Source organism: Orycteropus afer, unplaced genomic scaffold, assembly GCF_000298275.1.
Source record: "Orycteropus afer afer isolate SDZICR_OR568_19922 unplaced genomic scaffold, OryAfe1.0 scaffold00015, whole genome shotgun sequence".
Lineage (NCBI taxonomy): Eukaryota > Metazoa > Chordata > Mammalia > Tubulidentata > Orycteropodidae > Orycteropus > Orycteropus afer.
In genome coordinates this window covers 1616761-1637939 of record NW_006921602.1, presented here as the reverse complement: position 1 = coordinate 1637939, position 21179 = coordinate 1616761, and the positions used below count along the sequence as shown (strand labels likewise).

Sequence of the window (21179 nt, the reverse complement as noted above, 5' to 3'; positions counted from 1 at the left end):
TTGTGTGGACTGTGATGGTCTGTTGTCTCCAAGACATCGTGTTGTTGTTTTATTTAGATCTCTGTTAACTGTTTGTGAAGAGAAGCCAAGAGTGATTCAGGTTCTTCTTGGTGGTTTTTTTTTTTCTGTTAACCCATTGATGGAGAAGGAGGTGGTGGCTCTCACTAAGTAAGTGAAGCTGCAGGAGGTGTGGATGTAGTTGTGTCTTATGAGGACTGTTGCTGTCTCCCACTCAGTTAGACAAAAATTACAATTGAATAATCATCAAAAAAGTAAAAGCACATGGACAAAAAATGCACTATGCAATCACACAGGAACAGTAACCAAAAAAAGAGAAAAGGGAAAAAGAAGAAGAAAAAACCAAGAAAACCTGCAGTATCTGGGGATAGGGAAATAAGAGAAAAAAGGTAGAAAAGAATAATGAAGAAAAAAATGGGAAAAATGCAAAAAGAGAGACAAGGAATGGGGTTAACCACTAGAGAAAAAGAAAGAAAGAAAGAAAAAAAAACAAAACAAAACAAAAAAAAACAACTGTGACCAGGAACAGGGAAAAGAAGAAAAACTGTAAACTGGGACCTGGGAGGGGAAGAATAAAGAATAACAGTAAAAAGGACAAAAGCAATAATAATAATAGTAGTTTTAAAACAGACAAAAACAAGCAAACTGAAAAACAGAAAAAAGAAAGAGGAAAAAATAATGTGGGGAGGGCAGGGTAGGGTATCCAGGCTCCGTCAGAGCACACAGACTGGGGTGGAGTTCCTGTGGGTCCAGAAGGTAGGTGGGAGTGGGGGATGGCTGTACCTCCCTCCGTTCATCAAGTGGGTGTGGGGTATAAGAGTAACAAGGGGAATATCGCACCTTTCCAGCTGTCCACGTCCAGAATGTCCTTGAGGTTACTGGCAAGTGGAACTTGTTCTTAAGTCCCTGGAATCTGGGAGAATGCTGTTGCTTTAAATATCTAAAATGGTGATGAAGTGCTTGTAAACATTCAAAATGGCTGCGCCCTCTGGACAGGCAAAAGTCCACAGCTCATCCCACCTTCCTCTTCACTGCTGTTTCGCCTTTCATTCCCCAGCCACCAGAGCAGTCCTCCATGCAGTTCCTGCCTAGCAGGGCTGACTTTTAGGTTAATTCTTAGGTCCTACCACCACCTGGCAATCTCCAAGCTGTCTGTGCTGTCATGATCACTTAGGATCACTGCCAGACTGCAGCTCTGCATGTCTCCTTTTTTGGTATTTTCATGCAAATTTTTCTGCTAGTTGGAGTTTAGTCCACTTCCATAACCTTCCCTTCAAGGCTCAGGGGTCCAGGATTATCTTCTGTGTTAATTGGTTCCCCTTTTCTTTGTTGAAGAGGGTCTGTGCAGTCTTTCTGCCTATTCCACCATCTTACTGGAACCTCAAGCCATTAAGTTTTGGGGTAATTTGTTATATACCTATAGATAATACAACAATAGTCTCTTATGACTATTAATCTCCACTGTTAACCATAATTCTTCTCTTATTGTTATTTGTGAATTTGTGCCTTCTCCATTTTTTCTGAACAGTAATGATTTGTTTTTCAAAGAATTAGCACCCTTATTTCTTAGTTTTACCATATTTTGTTTGGTGGCGTAGTGCATACAGCCTTTGACTGCTAACCAGAAGGCTGGTGGTTCAAACCCACCAGCCACTCCTCGGAAGGAAGGATGGGCAATCTACTTCCTTAGAGATACCACCTCGGAAACCCAAGGAGGAGTCGCTATGAGTCAGATCCGACTCGACAGGAGTGAGTTTGGTTTTTGTTTTTGGTTTAATTTATCTCCTACTTTTATCTTCATTATTTCTTCCTTTTGCTTTCCTTAAATTCAGCTTGTTTTATTTCCAATGCTTCAGTTTAGATGTTTCTTTTTTTCTTGTTTATATTTTTAAAGTAATAAAATTTTCATTGAATATTGCTCTACCTATATATCCTTTAGACTTAGACATATAATGCTTTAATTATAATTTTTTAGTTACTTGATAATTTTAGTTTGTTGCTGTTAGGAGCCATTGAGTCTATTTTTGATTCAGAGCAACATCATGTGACAAGAATTGAACTGCCCATAGGGTTCTCTAGGCTATACTCTTTATGGAACCAGACTGCCAGGTTTTTCTCCCACAGAGCTGCTGGTGGGTTCTCACCAACTTTTTGGATGATAGCCAAGCACTTAACCATTTCACGTTTCAAGAACAGATGCTGCTGCTGCTGTACTTTTTTTTTTTTTTTTAAATTTTATTGTGTTTTGGGTGAAAGTTTACAAAGCAAATTCAGCTTCCATACAGCAGTTCACATACACTTTGTCTCATGACATTGACTGCAATCTTCCACAATGCAACAGCTCTCCTCCTCCTTCCTCCCTATAGCCACCTCTTCCCTGTGTTCTTCCCTCCCATGCACACTCCTGTCCCCACCCCCCGAGCTTCTCCCTGTGCATACACAGCCCTTCTACTCTCCCATGATTGATCTCTCCAAGGAGCGTATCTACCTAATCAATACTTGTCTCTACCTAACTACTGGCTGCACTTTTTCTAGGATACATTTGTTTGTTCTTTTGCAGTCCATGGTATTTTCAGTATTCTTAGCCAACAACACAATTCAAAAGCATCAATTCTTCTTTGGTCTTTTTTATTCACTGTCCAGCTTTCACATGTATGTGAGGTGATTGAACATACCATGGTTTGGGTTAGGTGAACCTTAGTCTTCAAAATGACATCTTTGCTCTTCAATCCTTTAAAGAGGTCTTTTGCTGCTGATTTGCCAGTGCAATATGATGTCTGATTTCTTGACCACTGCTTCCATGGGTGTTGATTGTGGATCCCAGTAAAATGAAATCCCTGACAACTTCAATCTTTCCTCTATTTATTGTGATATTTCTTATTGGTCTAGTTGTAAGGATTTTTGTTTTATGTTGAAGGTGTAATCCATATGGCAGACTGTAATCTTCAGTCTTCATCAGTAAGTGCATCAAGTCATCTTCACTTTTAGCAAGCAAAGTTGTGTCGCCTGCATACTGCAGGCTGTTAAGTCTTTCTCCAATCCTTATGCCACGTTCTTCTTCATATAGTCCAGTTTCCCAGATTATCTGCTTAGCATATAGATTGAATAAGTATGGTGAAGGGATACAACCTTGACACACACCCTTCCTGTTTTTAAACCATGCAGTATTCCCTTGATTCAAATCACTGCCTCTTGGTCTATGTACAGGTTCCTCATGAGCACAATTAAGTGTTCTGGAATTCCCATTCTTTACAATGTCATTCATAATTTGTATGATCCACACAGCTGAATGTCTTTGCACAGTCAATAAAACACAGGTAAGTATCTTTCTGGTATTCTTTGTTTTCAGGTTAGATCCGTATGACATCAGCAATGATATCCTTTGTTCCATGTCCTCTTATGAATCTAACTTGCATTTCTGGAAACTTCCTGTCATTATACTGCTGCAATCATTTTTAAATTATCTTCAGCAAAATTTTACTTGTATATGACATAGCCTCCAGACTTATAGTAACACGCAAGCCACCACAGTATAACAAACCGACAGACAAGTGGTGGCAACTAACATTAACACAGCAGGAATATGCTGAATATATTTAAAGCAATTTGAAATTCCAAATTAATAAATTAGCAACTGATAGTATTTTAAAAATTAGAATGTTGTTTCTATAATGACTTTCTTAGATCACTTGTTCAATTATATACATTATAAAGAAAAGTACTCCATGGTCAAAGTTTTGGAAGTGCTAGACATTATGCCTCACACTTTTTGGTTATAGAAAATTTTGTGTGTAATATCTACCAAAAGGATAATTTGTGAGGATTTTATAGATCAGTAGAACTTATTTCAAATTATATTCTTCACATTATATTAGCTTAAGTAGTGCTAAATCAGTATTTAAGCTTAAAATTATAGCATAAAATAAATAACTATTTGTAATATAAAAAGTGTAACAGGATGGATTGAGAATATTATGGTGTGAAATCCAAGTGTGGAAATAACCTAGTTAGAGATGATGTTTTTTAAATCTAATCATCACTACCTACCTAGTAACACAAACAGATCATTTTCAAACTATTTCAGCATTCAACCTATTTCAATTGAAATAGGACTATTTATACCATGTCAAGAGCTGCCTAACTTGGTATTACAGCTGCCAGAATCTCCCACCTCTAATCTGCTTTTCTTCAGAATGCTACCAATTATCTTCTGGTGACATTCTCTATTTAAAAATACTTCAAAGCATAAAATTCAAAATTCTTAATGTCACATATCTGGACCCAATCCATCTTTCCAGCTTCTTCTTCTGCTACTTTCTATCTGAATATTGCTGCTTCATGTCTTCTTACCCCTGAAACTGTCTTTCTCCCCTCTATTTCTCCACTTGTTAAATTACTTATCTTTCAAGATGCAACTTAAATGATTTTTCACTTTAACAATAATATACCTTTACAAATATATTATACCCTTCATTTCAGAAAAGTCACTATTACACTTAATTATAATATCTGGGAACAGCTCAAAACTCGAAGAGAGAACAATATATATTTTTTTAATCTATGAATACCTGAAGACTGTCGTCTTTGATTAGTTTATCTGTAGTGGATATCCTAAAAACTCACTGCTATCTATCCTAGATTCAATCCCTATGTTCAATTCCATAGATGCTTACTCAATACCAACTGTATCTTAGATACAGTCTTGTTTTTAACAAGGTTAGGCCTAAAGCCTTTTTACAGCTAAATATGTATGTAACAGGACAATAAGTATCATTTTTCTTCTTGTTCTGAAACTGTGGCTGAGGCCTACAGCTGAGGATAATTAAGCACACTTCCTTCTTCTAGCTTTAAGAAACCAACAATTACACTTTGTAGATTACCCAGGTGGAGAGGGATGGGAAGGGATTAATTTCAGGCTAGTTGGGGGCCACACACTGATGTGGGTAAGGGGAGAGATGGAATAGAAAGATTCTGTGACCACCATGATAGCATTAGGAAAAGGGAGGACACTGAATTATGCACATAAGATATAGACGACAGATGCTAATACCAACCAGCGGAAAGAGTCTGGTGAGACCCCCAATAACATGGCCCTGGGATACATTCTGGGCCTGGAATAGAACTCATTACCAGGGGCTGGCTCTCAGCCCAACAGTAAACAAGATGTACACACAAACCACTTAACCCAGGGTGACACACCCACATACTCTACAGAAATGCATTCCTTGGAGCAATCAACCATGTGGCACCAGAGGAGCAACATTCACAGGTAGGAAATGCAGGACACACAGAAGTGCATTAAAAAAATTAAAAAGAAGCCAACAGTAGTTTGTGCCAATCTTTTCCCTGAGGGCTTACTGAGAGGATCCAATGTTTGGACCAGCCCTATGATCAATATTGTACTACCCTCCCTCAGTGTGAATCTAGTAAGGTTGAGAGAAAAGAGGAGGTTACTGGACTTTGGTGGGAAAATGGGGTTTATGAAAAGAGGCTATTCTCTCCCTTCTTTAGGGAAAAAGTAGTATTATCCAAATCCAGAGGGTGAGAATCAAAGTTTGAGTGAGGTCATGCAAAAGAAAAGGAGGCTGCTATTTCATTCCTTGTTTCGTTATCTGTGTAGACAAAAGACTTACTGATTTGCTCTTCTGTTATGTGCAAAGGAGAAAAGAGAAAATGGGAAGAAGGTATGGTGGGAAAATTTCAGGTAGAGAGATGGGCAAAACTATCCCCTCTCCTTGAGTTCTTGGTTCCCAAGAGGTATAAAAAATGGTAAATTTCCGCCAATGTGCCTGTGGGCACTAGAGTTGGGAGGCAGATTTGATTGGGTGAAGTCTTGTGACAAAGACATACAATGTCAGAGTCACACGGTGTGAATGCCACCAATAAGAATTTAGCCAAAAGATGTAATCAAATCCTACAAAGAAATATCAATGTTTATGAAAACTGAATATGACTGATCTCATTGTCAGCAGAGCAAACTGGAGCTACCACTTGTATTTGTTTACCCACTGACAATAAGCCAGATGAGCTGTGTAGAGTAGTGCTGAACAACCAAGAAAGAGAAATGCCACCTCAGCACTGGGATACCATGCAGAACTCTGCCTTCCTTACCACTCCTCTGGGTCTCAACATCAAAAGAGGAAAAAGCATAAAGAGGGCGAGGATATATGCATGACAAACAGAACATACTCACCTACTCCCAAAGTATCTAACCCCAGATTAAGGTCTAGTCCAGTGAGAAGAGCACTGGATCAATCCTGTGACTGAAGTTATAATATGAAGAAGACTGAGTCATAAACACTGAAATGAGAATGAAGCCTGTGAAAAATATGGAATAGTGACAAGATATTATTACAGTTGATATCTAGTAGGAAAGGAGAGTTTGATAAGGCAGAGTTGGAAGGCAGTTACTAGACAAAAAGCAAAACTGACTTGTATTTATACCCAAACAAGGATCCTCAATGAATTGATTGCATAGTCTCTGCATTTAATTACTGCATACATTGCTGTTCTTAGCTTTCCACCTCTCCATTACTTTTCTGTATAATCAATGGAATTGAAGAGGGGCACCAGCAATGAAATCCAGTTATGAGTTCTATTATATTATGATATTTAGGCCATTGTGATAGAGCTGTGTGTCAACTTGGCTGGACCTCAGTTCTGTGTGGTTGTTCCCATGATAGGATTGGATGACTGTGTTCTAAGTGGCCAATCTGTTCAAGGGGAGTTTCCCTAGGGGTGTGGCCTGCTTCCAGGATATCCAGGGACATCCTGGGAAGAAACACATTCTTCTGTGGATTGGGATTCTGTTGTGCTGCCTAAAACTGTCCGTGAGTGAGCAGTCCACCATTCAGCCTGGAGATCTTGGATTCGTCATTTGTTGGCGTCAACAGCCGGTGAACTGCCTGCCAGCCTTGAGCTTCTTGGTCCCTGTGGGGAAAAGCCTCCAGCCTGATGTTTGCTCCAGGGACTTTGGACTTGCCGGCTTCTATACGTTTGTGAGCCGTTTTCCTAAGATAAATTTCTCTTTCTCTTTACATATATATAAGCTTTGCTGGTTTCTGTTTCTCTAGAGAACCCAGTCTAACACAGCCATCAACTTGCTTATTCCTGCTTGCTGCTCTGTCTTGTTAAATGCTAGGTAGATAAGAGTTTAAGAGCCATATTACAACTCCTGGGAAGAAGCCATCAAAGTCACAGATATGAAGGGGAAAAAAAAAAAAGCAATAATAATGATACGGTATGCTATAAGTGGTAACAGGTATTTCAAATGATAGAGTGGAGGAGATTGATGGAAGCAAAGCTCATAAAGCAGAAATTAATTTGATATCCAAATTCTTTCAACTTCCAGACTTTCAATGATTCAACAAAAGAAGAAATCCACAAAGAGAATGCACTTTCCTAAGGAATAAGTCATTGTTTTAAATGGCTTATCTGACAAAGAAGAGAAACCATTATTCTGTTAATGGATGCTGTTCAACTGCATGACAGAGAAGAAGGAAACTAAAAGACCTAGAGAAAAAGAGTATGAGAAAAGGAAGTGAAAGCTGGCCAGAAATTAGAACCTGAACTGGGAGGCTGCACATGGAGGATGAACAGGCATGAATAATAGACAGAGCTGAACAACTCCTGGATGAATGGAGACAATAATGTAAAGTGGCTGTGACACATTGCAATATTAATACATACCGAGACTGAACTGCGGGTAATGCTCATAAATCTAACTGCAATTAGTACAGGTTTCTGGATTAGGAAGGACATGGAAAGGAAAGCAGAAGGTTAGACTGTACATGTCATTGTTCCATTCAAAGAGAAGGTTTAATCTTTCAGTGGACTGAATATATTCATCTTCTGTACTGGCCAAAAAAGTACACCTTGTCTACCTGCTTTGAAAAGTAGTTTTATAATAATCGGCCTCTTCCCTTCTTCCCTGGATGGGCCTTGCCAAATGGACCTCAGAACCAAGCTCAGGAGAATTTATGCCACAAAAGTTTTATTTTAAAATGGGGTTTCTGTTTCTTGGGAAAAGATTCAGATAGTATCCTATGATGAGCTTTATTTAATATCTTTACTGCCTGGGAAAAGTCTATGTTTTTACAGAAGACCTTTCACTTACTTAAACATTTGTAAGTACTTTTTCTGTGCATGGCAGTTTAAATAGCAAAGGAAGAAACAGAGTTACTTTAATGTTAATCTAAGCATAAACTAAGAAGATATGCAAGAAGGATTGCTGACGCCCTGGAAAAGCATGGGCACAATGACAAGGAAGACTGCTTCTCTTTAGAAATTTACTAGGAATCTGAGTGGGTGTTCATCACCACAATTTTATTTTGCAATTGAGAGAAGGGTAGCAAATGAATAATAATTAAACTTTAATGCAGCAGTTTTCCAGTTACCCAGACCCTACTGATGACTGGTCTATAAGAACTAGAGTCATCTACATATTAAGTCACTGGTTACAAAGGAAGGTATTAAACAGAAAAATGGGTAAATGGAGGAAATAAATTCATTTTTGCAAGGCTTTCCCCAAAACCTAAAAATCAGCCCTTAAAGGAATCTTTATTTTGGTAACAGTACACTCAAAGATGGAATTCTATGTCCTTACGAATGATGTCCTTGCAAGTGATTAAGTTCTCTACATTCCAGGAGTACTGACATCACCACCAAAAGTAAAATGGTTGAGGTTGGAACAGATGGTGGAAGGGAACAGGGAAAAAAGTTAGGATAGTCAAGTGTTCATAGGTAGGACAGAAAAAGGGAACAGGGCAGATTTTTAAGCCACCAACGTTTTATCCAAATATTTGATCTTTAAAATTATGCACATGTATTCTAGACATAAAGCTAAAGAACCCTAGAAGATCAAATGTGAGGGGGATCCACAGTGCCTTGAGATTTGTTTTTTTTTTTTTTTCCACTTGTTCCTTATGAAAAAGATTCTGGGAATAACCCCTCTCTACACAACAAATGCACTTAAAACCCCAGGAAATCCCCCACTTATCCTGTGACTGTGCATCCTGCCTCTTACCATTGATCTACGAATCAATGACAGCCTGGTCTTTGCCTTATTCTCAGCAAATTCCAGGCTACTGATGTCTTTGAGACGAGCCTTGTATTTATTCATCTGTTCCACAACAATCAGCTCCACACAGCTAAAACAGGAAGAAAGAGACAAACTGTTAAGAGCTCAAGTAAAGTAAGTAAAGTGTAGCACCCAAAGACTATTTTTCAGCTCAGTGTGGTAGTAAGGTTGGGGGATGAAAAAAAAAAAAAAAACATTTCTTACTTTATGCACTCCAAGACAGGTTTTAGGACAGCAGTTAACTTTGGCTGCGCTTTAGAATCCATCTGCAGAGCCATTCCAAATCCTAATGCCCAGACCACACCCTAGGCCAATTAAATCACACTCTCTGAAGGTGGGACCCAAGCATTAGCATTTTTTAAAGCTTCTTTAGGAGCTCTGGTGGCATAGTGCCTAAGGCATTTGACTGCTAACCAGAAGGCTGGATGTTCAAACTATCAGCACTCCTTGGAAAGAAGACTAGGCAATCTACTTCCTTGGAAACCAAGGAAGGGTCGCTGTGAGTCAGAATCAAGTTGAGGGCAGTGAGTTTATTTATTTTTTGTTTGTTTGTTTGCAGTCAAATTAAGAACTACTACTCTAGAAGAAAAGCAAAGACCCATGAAAAAAGGCATAGGTAAAAAAATAGGAGCATGAAAGTACTAAAATCAAAGGGATTCAGAGCCATGAAATCAGATTAGACCAGATTACAGGAAGACAGGAAGTGTACATAATTTGACATAACAGAACATAAAAAAAAACAAAACAAAAACTATTTAAAAACTATAAGCAATCCTAAGCAAGTGCCCTATTTAAAAAATAAGATCCTTCAAAATTAATAAATTACAGCTGAATAGAATCTAAAGGATTTTTCTATTTTCAGTATAAGAAAACCTAACAGTGTCTAGATGTCAGTACATAGCAATCTTCTTAAAAATATCTGAATTTAATAAATTATTCACTATGCTTGATATCTGGATGAAGTGACTACACTGACTCAACCAGAAGTCCCTGAGGTCTTCCAGAGGTGATGGTGACTGTCCTTACGTGGTGGTCTTACTGATGTCCTGCACACTCTGTAGTGGGTCAGTGGTGTCAGGGCAGCGGAGAATGCAGGGAGCAAACACAATGGCCAAAGCATTAGCAGACATTCGATTAGTGTCTTCCTGTAGAGCAATCCTAAGTAAGAAAAAGGAAAAACAAAAATCAAATGAAAAGGGAGTAAAAGGGAATAATAACATGGAGGTAGGCAGAAGACATGAGTGAAAGAAGTTATTATGACATCAACCTCACAGTATTGGAAACAGCCACATCAGTTTACGGGAGACACTGTAGACTCTTCCCAAACTGTTCTGCCTCTGTCTCACTTTGTTCCTTCCCTGAAGTAACCTAGTTCAACAGATAGTTTATCAAAGGAAATTCATGACTCGCTACTCAAGGCCAGTATCATCAGACCAAAATGTCTGAAGAATGCAAAGTAAAGGCTTTAAGGCATTTTTAGACAAGCATATAAGATATTTAACCAGAAAGAAAGACTTTCTTCCCAATTACTTCTGATATTTACACTCAAGGAAGAGAGACTACTCCTCAATTTTCTTCTGTCAAATGCTGAGCACCATCTTAACCCATCTCTCATGAATTAGGGTTGTTGTTGTTGTTGTTGTTGTTATGTGCCGTCGGGTCGGTCTTGGTTCGTGGTGACTCGACGGCACATAACAACAACAACAACAACAACAACCCTAATTCATGAGAGATGGGTTAAGATGGTGCTCAGCATTTGACAGAAGAAAATTGAGGAGTAGTCTCTCTTCCTTGAGTGTAAATATCAGAAGTAATTGGGAAGAAAGTCTTTCTTTCTGGTTAAATATCTTATATGCTTGTCTAAAAATGCCTTAAAGCCTTTACTTTGCATTCTTCAGACATTTTGGTCTGATGAATTAGGGTTATGTCAACAGATATATGATCCTTTCTAGTTAATGGCTAGAAAACAGGTAGGCTATTTGTCATTATGAGGTTGAAGTTGTTATACAGCTGAAACAGAGCCATGTAGCCCAACTCAGCTGTGGATTTCTATTCCCAGCTACTTCTTTGATAGGAGAGATGCTGACTTTATAAATTAGGGGAAAAAAAAAAATCTGTCAGTTTTCCAAATGGAAGAACTCCTTATATATTTAAAAGAGTCCAATAGAAACTATTAAACATTCTCTTGGTTCTTGAAGTTACCTAACTAGATGAAAGATGAGGCGTTCCAGTGTATTGAGATGAGTTCGGGAGAGCTGGTCAATCACAGAGTATACACCATGGATTGTCTCCTTCCTCTCCTGAAGACCTGAAAACAGTAAAGGCAGTAAATAAGACTGAATATTCCTCTTTATATGTTCTATCTTCCTCCTGGACAGATGCTAAGTAGCAGAAGAAGTTGGCTCTAGAGTTTTGGCACTGAAGGAACATGTGGGGAAATGGATTTCCTTTTGAAAAGACTAAAGAGAGATGACAAAAGAAAACTGTAATCGATCCTGGGGAATATCAGGAATCCACTTGACCTGATAAATTACTTAATGGGGCAGTGGGTAGTCTGTAGTGAGATGGTCCAGGTACCATAGAAAGACAGTTGCCAGTATATTGAACTAAGATCAGGCAAAGGAGACAACTGACATTCAGGACAGACATGGCAACTGTACGCATTTGAAGCAAATATACTTAACTGTCTGCAGAAACGATTCTGTCCTTAAAAAGATTCAGAGGGAATAAATGAAAAAAAATGAGACATATCATTAAGGCAGCAGCTAATAAAAATATAACCAGTGGGGGTGGAGGGAACCACCAGTGAAAAGCAACTTGTAACTTTAAGAATTACAACATCTAATCTGTTGAAATGAAAATGTCATGCTCTGATATGACATATGGAAAATATGGATAATGGTCTCCTGTGGAGTCTAAAGAAAGTTGGAGGCTGAGAATTTGTCAATTCATCTCTCTTACTCTTTTGAGGGAGGCATGGCAGGGGAAGAGCAACTCACAGTTAACCACTCAACTCCCTTTGCTTGATTTCTATAATATATATACTAAACAGTCTCCTGAGTTGTAATACATTTCCTGGAAATCTTGATTACAGGATTGGGATAGAGATGTCCTAATGTTTCAGCCATTATGATTCCCCATTAAAATGAATCATCTGTCATAGTTTATATACCAATCTCACAGGAATTTGAGGCCTCATGCCTCAGGGTTAGAACACCTCTAAGTAAGTCTTCATCAATATTCTACACACCTGTCTCTCTCTCTCTCTCACAGCTGTTGAGTCGGATCTGACTCATAGCGAACCTTCCTTGGTTTTCTGAGGCAGTATTACTGTGGAAGTAGATTGCCAAACCTCCCTTCCAAGGAGTGGCTGATGGGTTTGAATCACCAGCCTTCTGGTTAGCAGTCAAATGCCTTAGGCAAAAACCAAACTCTGAAACCTGCTAGACTTGGCATAAAGTAGGCAGCCAAGTTTATAATACAGAGTTCTTGCTTAGATTCATAAACCAGCACTTAAATCTTCTATTTTATCTTTTAACCCGTTTCATAACCCTAGTCTGAATCTCTTTCTTTGTGAGAAGTAACTAAATAGCTTATTTATAGAAAACATTTAGGACACTGACATTTCAATGAATCTCTCAAGAGTCAACAGTTGGATAGGTGACAGTACCCTGGCAGTTTGGAATTGACTGCCAAAAGCTTAACTCTGGACTACAAAAATTAAACCATTTTAGGGGATAATTCCGTAATCTATACTGAAGATGACACTCTTTTTCTAAGTGTAGGCCTTCCTTCTGATCCAGGAAACTTGTGCTTACCCATAGCCCGAAGAAATTCTTCATAGAGTTCAAAGGTCATGAGTGGATTAGGCAAATCACGAAGCCATTGTTTGAATACACTTGCAATGACATGTATGTTATAGTCATCTAGGTTTACATTCTCAGCATCTATTCAGAGACAAGAGTTAGATTACAAAGCCGAAACATGTAAAAAGATTCAAATAATTGATTTTATTTTATTTTTTCCTTTTATTTATTTTTTGCAGTGTTCCCTCCCCTCTCTTCCCACCCCTGGCAACCAACAAAGAAAATTTCCTTCCATATATAAACCTTTCTTTGACTTTTCACAATAATGAACTAATGTAATATTTGTCCTTCTGTGACTGACTTATTTCACTCAGCGTAATGTTCTCTAAGTTCATCCACATTATGTGGTGTTTTGTAGATTCTACACTATTCTTCAATGTTACACAGTATTCCACTCTGTGTACATACTGTAGTTTGCTTATCCATTCTTCTGTTGATAGGCACCTAGGTTGTTTCCATCATTTTCCTATTGTAAATAGTGCTGCAATGAATATGGGTGTGCGTATATCTGTTCTTATCCTGGCTCTCACTTCTTAGGATATATATCTAGTAATGGGATTGCTGGGTCAAATGGTATTTCTAATTCCAGCTTTTTAAAGAATCGCCATACTGCTTTCTTCAGTGGTTGTATCATTTTACAGTCCCACCAGCAGTGTATGACAGTTCCAATCTCTCCACATCCTCGTCAGCATTTATTTTCAAATAATTCATTTCAGAAAGTATCATCACCAAAAAAAGCCTAAGTTTCTTAAACTGACTAACTCACATCTTCTACAATCTAATTACATGCTTTGAAAAAGTGCTTCCAAAGAAGAAATAGTTGTTATTTATTTTTTTCCAAATCTGTTGTGGGCTGATACATTCATTACTGCATGTGGCAACACTGTTAAGCTGCTCTTAAATAGTTGCTCTCAATTTCTATTTTTATTTTGTTGTCAACTGGTCCATGGAGTGGCCATTTAAAGGGCAATGCTTTAGGTGACAAATGGAAAAGAGGCCCATAGAACATTTTCTAAAACTAAGGATGATATTAAGTCATTCTTGGAGATGAAAGGATGGTGAAAATTTAGCTTAGGAGATGTAATGGAAACACCTTTACTATATTTTACTTATAAACTCCCTAAAGTTATACAGATTCTTTGGTACGCAGAACTTCCTGACTGAATTTTACTAGGTATTTTCTGTTATTATTTCCATACTAAATTCATTTCTCACGGAACAGGCTAAAATAAAAAATATTTTGAATATGTTTTTGGCCATGCCAAAACAAACTTTGTACCTATGGTTGATTCAAAAACATCTATGCCTTCACAACACTATTAAACAGCAGAAGTTGAAAATGAAGTCAACCCCTTGGATATGTTCCAGGATTGAGACTAGAGCTCTATGCAGACAGATGCTCAACTTACTAATTTTGTAAGTAACTAAGTCATCAATGTAGAAAGGCAAGCAGATGCACTGGAAAGAGAACCAGACTTTAAGTCAGAATAACAGAGACTAGTAGGCAATAGCTTAGATTATAGTTCTGAAGATCTGAAGTTAAATCCCAGCTTGGCCACTTATTGATGATTAATCTTTGGGCAACAACCTCTATAATGGGGATAATAATATTCATAATTCATAGGACTGTTGTGAAGATTATTATGGAATGTATATCACAATGCCTTACATCTTCATCAACCACTTGTTACTTAGTATTTTGAAACCTTAATTTTCTTCTTTGTAAATTAAAGATATGACATATCTCACAGGATTTTTTTTCTAAAAATTAAATGAGATCTGTCTGAAAATGCCTAACAATGCCCTGCACAAATGATGTGCTCAATAAACGCTTGCTGAATTGACCTTTTTAAAAGCAGACTCTTTAGAAAGCTGCAAAATGGCAAATGACCACCAAAGAAAAGTCTGCATTTTTCTGGCTGCAAATAAAAGATTAACATGTAATGAAAACTGTATGAGCATGAAAATATCTATCTAAATAAAAGTATTTGGTCTTGATTTGAAGGATACTATTTTACCTGTATCTAGACTGTGTCGAAGCTCCTTGATTTTATTAGTTGAACCAGATTTTCGGTAAATTCCTTCTGTATACAATCCATGCATTTCAATGTAGTTTATGAGCTTTTCCACCACTAAAGGAACAGTTCGGTCTTCACTGGTCAAACGGGACAGTTCAACCCCAAACTGTCGAGATGATAGCTCTGGGTCATACTAAATGGAAGATAATTTTTGTTTCTAAATATAGTCAAACACATTTTAACATGTTTAATCATTTCTTTGAGAGGAACTAAGTTTTCATTTCCCAGAAGTTTATGAGTATAGTTAGGAGGTTTGGGACATTATGATTAATCCTAAGAATATAAATGAGCATAGTGAGATGTTAGTTTCCATCCTTTTCCACTGGAAATCACCGAAAGAAAATAATGGAGAATTGAGGCAGTGGCAACCGGAAACTGTATCCCTTCTTATTGAAAATCTCTTCATGCAAGGGTGGATTTGGGTGTGGGAGAAGAGGGATGGATTTTGTTTTCAAACAGCTTGAATATTTACTAGGTACCATTAGAATTCTGGGAGCCCTGGTGGCATAGTACCTAAGGCATTTGACTGCTAACCTTCTAGAAGGTTGGTGGTTCAAACTCACCAGCCCCTCCTTGGAAGGAAGGTTGGGCAATCTACTTCTGTAGAGATACTGCCTCGGAAACCCAAGGAGGGGTCACTATGAGTCAGAGCCAACTCAACAGCAGTGAGTTTGGTTTTTATTAGAAAATCTACTGATTTTATAAAAATTCTTGTTACAAGTAATTTCTGAAGCACAAGCATGTGTTGATGTTTATGTAAACTTTAGAGAAGTTTAAATGAATACTGATGTCATTAACTAAGAGCAGAAACATATATAGATTGGCCCATGATTAGTGCTAAGGCTCTTTCTTATTGAATGTGATAGTGGATCTCATATCATCCTTATTAACCATAGCTTACGTAACGACAACAGAACAACTTATCCTTAAGATTACTGAAGTAATTTATAGAAAAGAAAAATGCCAGGTATTATCTATGAAGTTGAATTAAATAAATCTCTTCCTTCTGTACCATTCTTCAACCTCAACTCAAAATCCAGTCAGTTCAATCTGCATTCAATCAGTTGCCAAGTTGTTCTGGTCAGTCAGTATACCCTTTCTGTTTATTTATTTACTTTTCTTCTCTGTTTATCCTAATTCAAATTTATATCATCATTAACTTTGACTATGCAACAGCTTCTTGATAAATTTCCCCACATTTATTTTCTTCCCTTTTAACGTAATCTATAGTATATTTTCCTGAAAAATCTGCAGTAGCTAATACATCAAAAATCAATGAATGAAGTCCAAATATTCTTGAGTCTACCATTCAAGACCTTACTTGATCTAGTCCTAATTTCCCTTTCTAGTCTTACATTGGGAGCTCTGGTAGCATAGTGGCTAAGACACTTGCCTGCTAACCAGACGGCTGGCGGTTCAAACCCACCAGCCACTCCTCGGAAGGAAGGTTGGGCAATCCTACTTCCGTAGTGATACTGCCTCGGAAACCCAAGGAGGGGTCGCTATGAGTCGGGGCCGACTCGACGGCACATAACAACAACAACAACAACAGTCTTACATTAATACCTTTATCATTTATGTGCTAGGTACCATGAAAACAAAATCGAATGAATAGCAGACAGTCCTTACCCTAAATCAAATACTAACACTAAAAGTCTAAGTGTGTGGAAATGAGAAAAACAACCATAACAGATCTATTAGGTACTGTGTAATGAGAGAAGAGAAGTAACTATACCAGTAGGCTGAAACAACTATATCAGGGCTGGGAAACAACAAATGACCTCCAGAAGACAGATGCTTAACCTAAGAGTTGAAAAGTAAAGTCAAGAAGGCAAAAAGAGATCCTACCTCAAAGGCACAGGCAACATAGAACTAAAGTTGGGAAACAAACCATAATTAATCTGGTATGGCTGAAATAAAAAATGAGGAAAGTCCAGAGAAGGATATAAGTATTTTGAATACTAATACACAGAATTCAGGTCTTATCCTGAGGATAAGGAAGTCACCAAAGAATTCTAAGTTGGAGAAGACATAATTAGTTTTGTGTTATTTTGCATTATTCACCTACATACATCCTGCACTACAGTACTTACTGAGTTTCCATTTTGAGGTATGATAAATTAACATCAGTTAATATCTCTGAAAAGTATTTCTGTATCTCAGGCATAATTGAAAGGACATGTAATCTTGAAATAGAGGTTATATTAAAATTTTAGCATCACCACTATTTGAACTTGGCTAGGTTACTTCATGGGAGCTCCGGTGGCATATGACTGCTAACCAGAAGGCTGGCAGTTCAAACCCACCGGCCACGCCTAGGAAGGAAGATTGATTATTTCTTATTTTCAACAAGAATACCACTGTTCTACCCTATAGCACTATCATAAAAATTAAGTTACAGGTGAACATACACAGTATGTTGTTGTTGTTATTTGCCATTGAGTCGGCCCTGACTCCTAGTGACCCCTCCTTGGGTTTCCAAGGCAGTTATCACTACGGAAGTAGGATTGCCCAACCTTCCTTCCGAGAAGTGGCTGGTGAGTTTGAACCGCCAGCCTCCTGGTTAGCAGTCAAGTGCCTTAGGCACTATGCTACCAGAGCTCCTATACACAGTATAGTACCTGACATATGATAAATGCCCAATCAATTTTCAAAGAAATAAAATGTAATAATAATGTTTGTTGCAATGATTATAACAAAATAAACTTTAGTCTAACTTCTTGCTATCACTGTGACATACACATATGAAGACATTATTTATGTTCTTTAAATGTTGTAACTTTCCCTACAGCATTAGGAATCTTAATAGTTAAGATTTATGAAAGTAAAAGGGGAAAAAATAAAAAGAAAAGAAAACACTGAGGGCATTAAACAAAAACTTATAAAACAGCTTGAATAGATCAATCAACTGGTTTGGTTGAAATCAGCAATCTAAAGTAAACCTACCCACTGCCATTATGTCGATTCCAACTCATATTTAAAAATTCAATTTCTTGAAATTATTGTAAAAATTAGTGCTACTATTTCCAACTGAAAAAAATAAATTAAGTTTAATTCTGAGAGTCTAGGGTGTTTACTAGGGTCTACCCACCAGCCACTCCTTGGAAGGAAGATGGGGCAATCTACTTCCGTAGTGATACTGCTTCGGAAATCCAAGGAGGGGTCGCTATGAGTCGGGTCAGCCTTGACAGCACATAACAACAACAACAACATCTTTAATGGTGGATCCTACAACCAATTTTTTCCTTTTTATCACTGTGAAGCTGTAGAATCTGCTTTTCTGATTAGCTTCTTAGTTTTTTGCCCTTTGTAGTTTAAGAATTCAGAAAATGCCCTAAGGGGAAAAAACCTCAAATTCCAGGCTCAATTTTCTGTATGTCTGCATCATGGCTCCTCGAATCAATGTAGTCTCAAACTCCATTTTCTGTATCTATAGCCCTATGAGATTGCTGGCTTCTCTGTTTCTTAAATGAGGCCCTCAGCTCAGATTCTTGGTCTCTACACCATATTAACTTCTTGGCCACAGCCTACCACTCTCAAGGGAGTTGACCTGTGTGCTTGGGACCATGGTCGCAGGGGACACAAAGCTCAATCGGCATAACATACTACACAAAAACACTGTTCTACATCCTGCTTTGGCGAGTAGCAACTGGGTTCTTAAAAGCTTGCAAGCAGCCATCTAGATGCAATGATAGGTCTCTCCTCATCCTGAGCAAAAAAGAATGAAGAAGACCAAAGATGCATGGAAATAATTAGTCTAAGGGACTGGTAGACCATGTGTTCCTTAGCTTATATGGCATGAGACCAGAACTAGATGGTGCCCTGCTACACCAGAAACTAGAAAATTCCTGATAGGAGAAAAACATCCCACAGAATATAGATTCACCACTCTGCAATTCTACTGCCTTTAGGATCTTAGCCCCTCAGATCCAATTTGTATGGGTAGCTCTCTGATGCTTGCCAACGGTCAATTTTTCAGTTCTTCTCAGCAAGAACATTTGTCTGCCAATAAGCTATTATACCTTAGCTGAAAGCATTATGCCCCACCTTCATTGTATTTAAGCTCTGAAACAGATTTTTCGATGAACTTTGCAATGATTTGCCACTAATTTGGAGCAAATGCAAATTCTATACACAGACTATATACAACACTCATGCCTATTTATATTATAGTTCAGATTTGCACAGCATTTCTAAAACTGTAACAGGGTCCTTTGGTCCTACATAACAGACTTCATGGCAGTAGGTTTGGTCTGGTTACAACTATGGCTAATAAAGGAGCTCTGGTAGTGTAGTGCCTAAGGCACTTGACTGCTAACCAGAAGGTGGAAGTTCAAATCCACCAGCCACTCCTCGGAAGGAAGGTTAGGCAATCTACTTCCTTAGTGATACTGCCTCAAAACCCAAGGAAGGGTTGCTATGAGTCAGGTCCGACTTGACAGCACATAACAACAACAACAACAACAACATGGCTAATAAGTAACAAATAATGTTGTGATTATACAACCACCAGTAAAAGTTTGCTTACCTTTTTAGAGCACTTGGCTGTGGTTTTCAGACAGCACTTCTTGTGGCAAGCATACTTGCATACTGAAAAACATGTAAAGAGTGATGTAGTTTTAGATGGGTCCATATCAATGATAAGAACTTTACCAGTTCACAACTTGTTTTTTTGGCTGTTAAGTATTTCCTTTCAATGTGAGCTCTGGTGGCATAATGCCTAAGGCATCTGACTGCTAACCAGAAGGCTGGCGGTTCAAACCCACAGGCAGACTGGGCCTTCCATAGAGATACCACCTGGGAAACCCAAGGAGGGGTCACTATGAGTCATAATCAACTCGATGGCAGTGAGTGAGAGTTTTGCTATAATGTCTTACACTTTTTGTTGTTGTTAACTTTTTGGAGTCAATGCCAACTCATGCCAAGCTTATGTACAACAAAACAAAATGCTTTGTGGGATTTTCATTTCCCAGTCTTCTGGAAAAAACGAAGTTGAAAAACATGCTTAACATTTCTAACCATTGTCTATGAAAAAGCTTTTTATTCTTTCAAGATTCCCCCTCCCTGACCTCATCAATATTCCAGCAAGACAGGTGATTTGATTCAAAAATTAGTGCTCATGTTCCCCCACGTACATGCTTTATAATATAACCTGCTAAAAGGCCAGTTAAAAATCATTCCTATGGGTAACTAAGGAATTATTATCAAAGACTCTTAGTTAAATGGAAACTAACTGGTTAGCACGTTAAGATAAAAAAAAAAGGCCTCATTTATTAGATTTTCTCCGAAGGCCCAGAATAGAGCTCTGAGAAATCAAAACATCAGGACTATCAGTTGTGACTGAAATGATGAGATAAAGAAAAGATTCAGAACAGAAATAATTTGTTGGACCCATATATATGGGGGTGGCTGGGAAGTCAGTGGGCAGCAGAGGCACACTAAGAGAATGAAACCACAAACACCTGGGCTATGTCATTTTGCTACAACAGCTTTGACTCATGCATAACAATACCTGACTCTCTCTCTCTCTCTCTCTCTCTCTCTATATATATATATTTAATTGTGATTTGGGTGAAAGTTTACAGAGCAAATTCATTTTCCATATGTAATTCATAAACATTTTGTTTCATGACCCTACTGCAATTCCCTACAATGTTAACAGTTCTCTTTTCACTTCCTCCCTATAGTTAACCTCTTCCTTGTGTCCTTCTTTCCTATGCATTTCTGCCCCCTTGAGCTATCTCCCTGTGCAAACACTGTGCTTCTGTTCTCCCGTGACTCATCAATAGATCACTCTTAGGAGTGTATCTACCTGATGTAAATGTTCACCTCATATGCCTGTCTATTGTTTAGCTGGAACCCACCAGAGTGAGTTCAATTCCAGACCTGAAGGGTAACTAGAGGCCATAGTCTTGGGGTTCTCACCAGGCTATACCAGACCAGCAAACCTGGTCTTTCTCCTATTTTTTTTTTTTTAATGATTTTGAGGTTTGTTCCACATTGTTCTCCCATTCTATCGAGGATCTCCTGCAGTGATCCCTTTCTGAGAGGTTAACAGTGGTAGCTGGGCACCGTCTAATTCTTCTAGATGGTCTCACCGTCATATAGGCTGAGGATCGCATGGTCTACCAGTCCCTT

At 38.2% G+C, this 21179-nt stretch overlaps 1 protein-coding gene across 1 annotated transcript in view; it reads right to left on the bottom strand.

Moving 5' to 3' along the window:
* MYO9A (myosin IXA) overlaps window positions 1-21179 on the bottom strand; it is a 441307-nt gene that overhangs the window by 19870 nt on the left and 400258 nt on the right. The window contains exons 34-40 of the mRNA XM_042783070.1: window positions 19570-19631; window positions 14982-15174; window positions 12916-13044; window positions 11300-11405; window positions 10124-10255; window positions 9044-9167; window positions 7708-7761 (exon numbers count right to left, since the gene is read on the bottom strand). Coding sequence (XP_042639004.1) covers window positions 7708-7761; window positions 9044-9167; window positions 10124-10255; window positions 11300-11405; window positions 12916-13044; window positions 14982-15174; window positions 19570-19631 — 800 coding nt within the window. The remainder of the gene's footprint in view (window positions 1-7707; window positions 7762-9043; window positions 9168-10123; window positions 10256-11299; window positions 11406-12915; window positions 13045-14981; window positions 15175-19569; window positions 19632-21179) is intronic.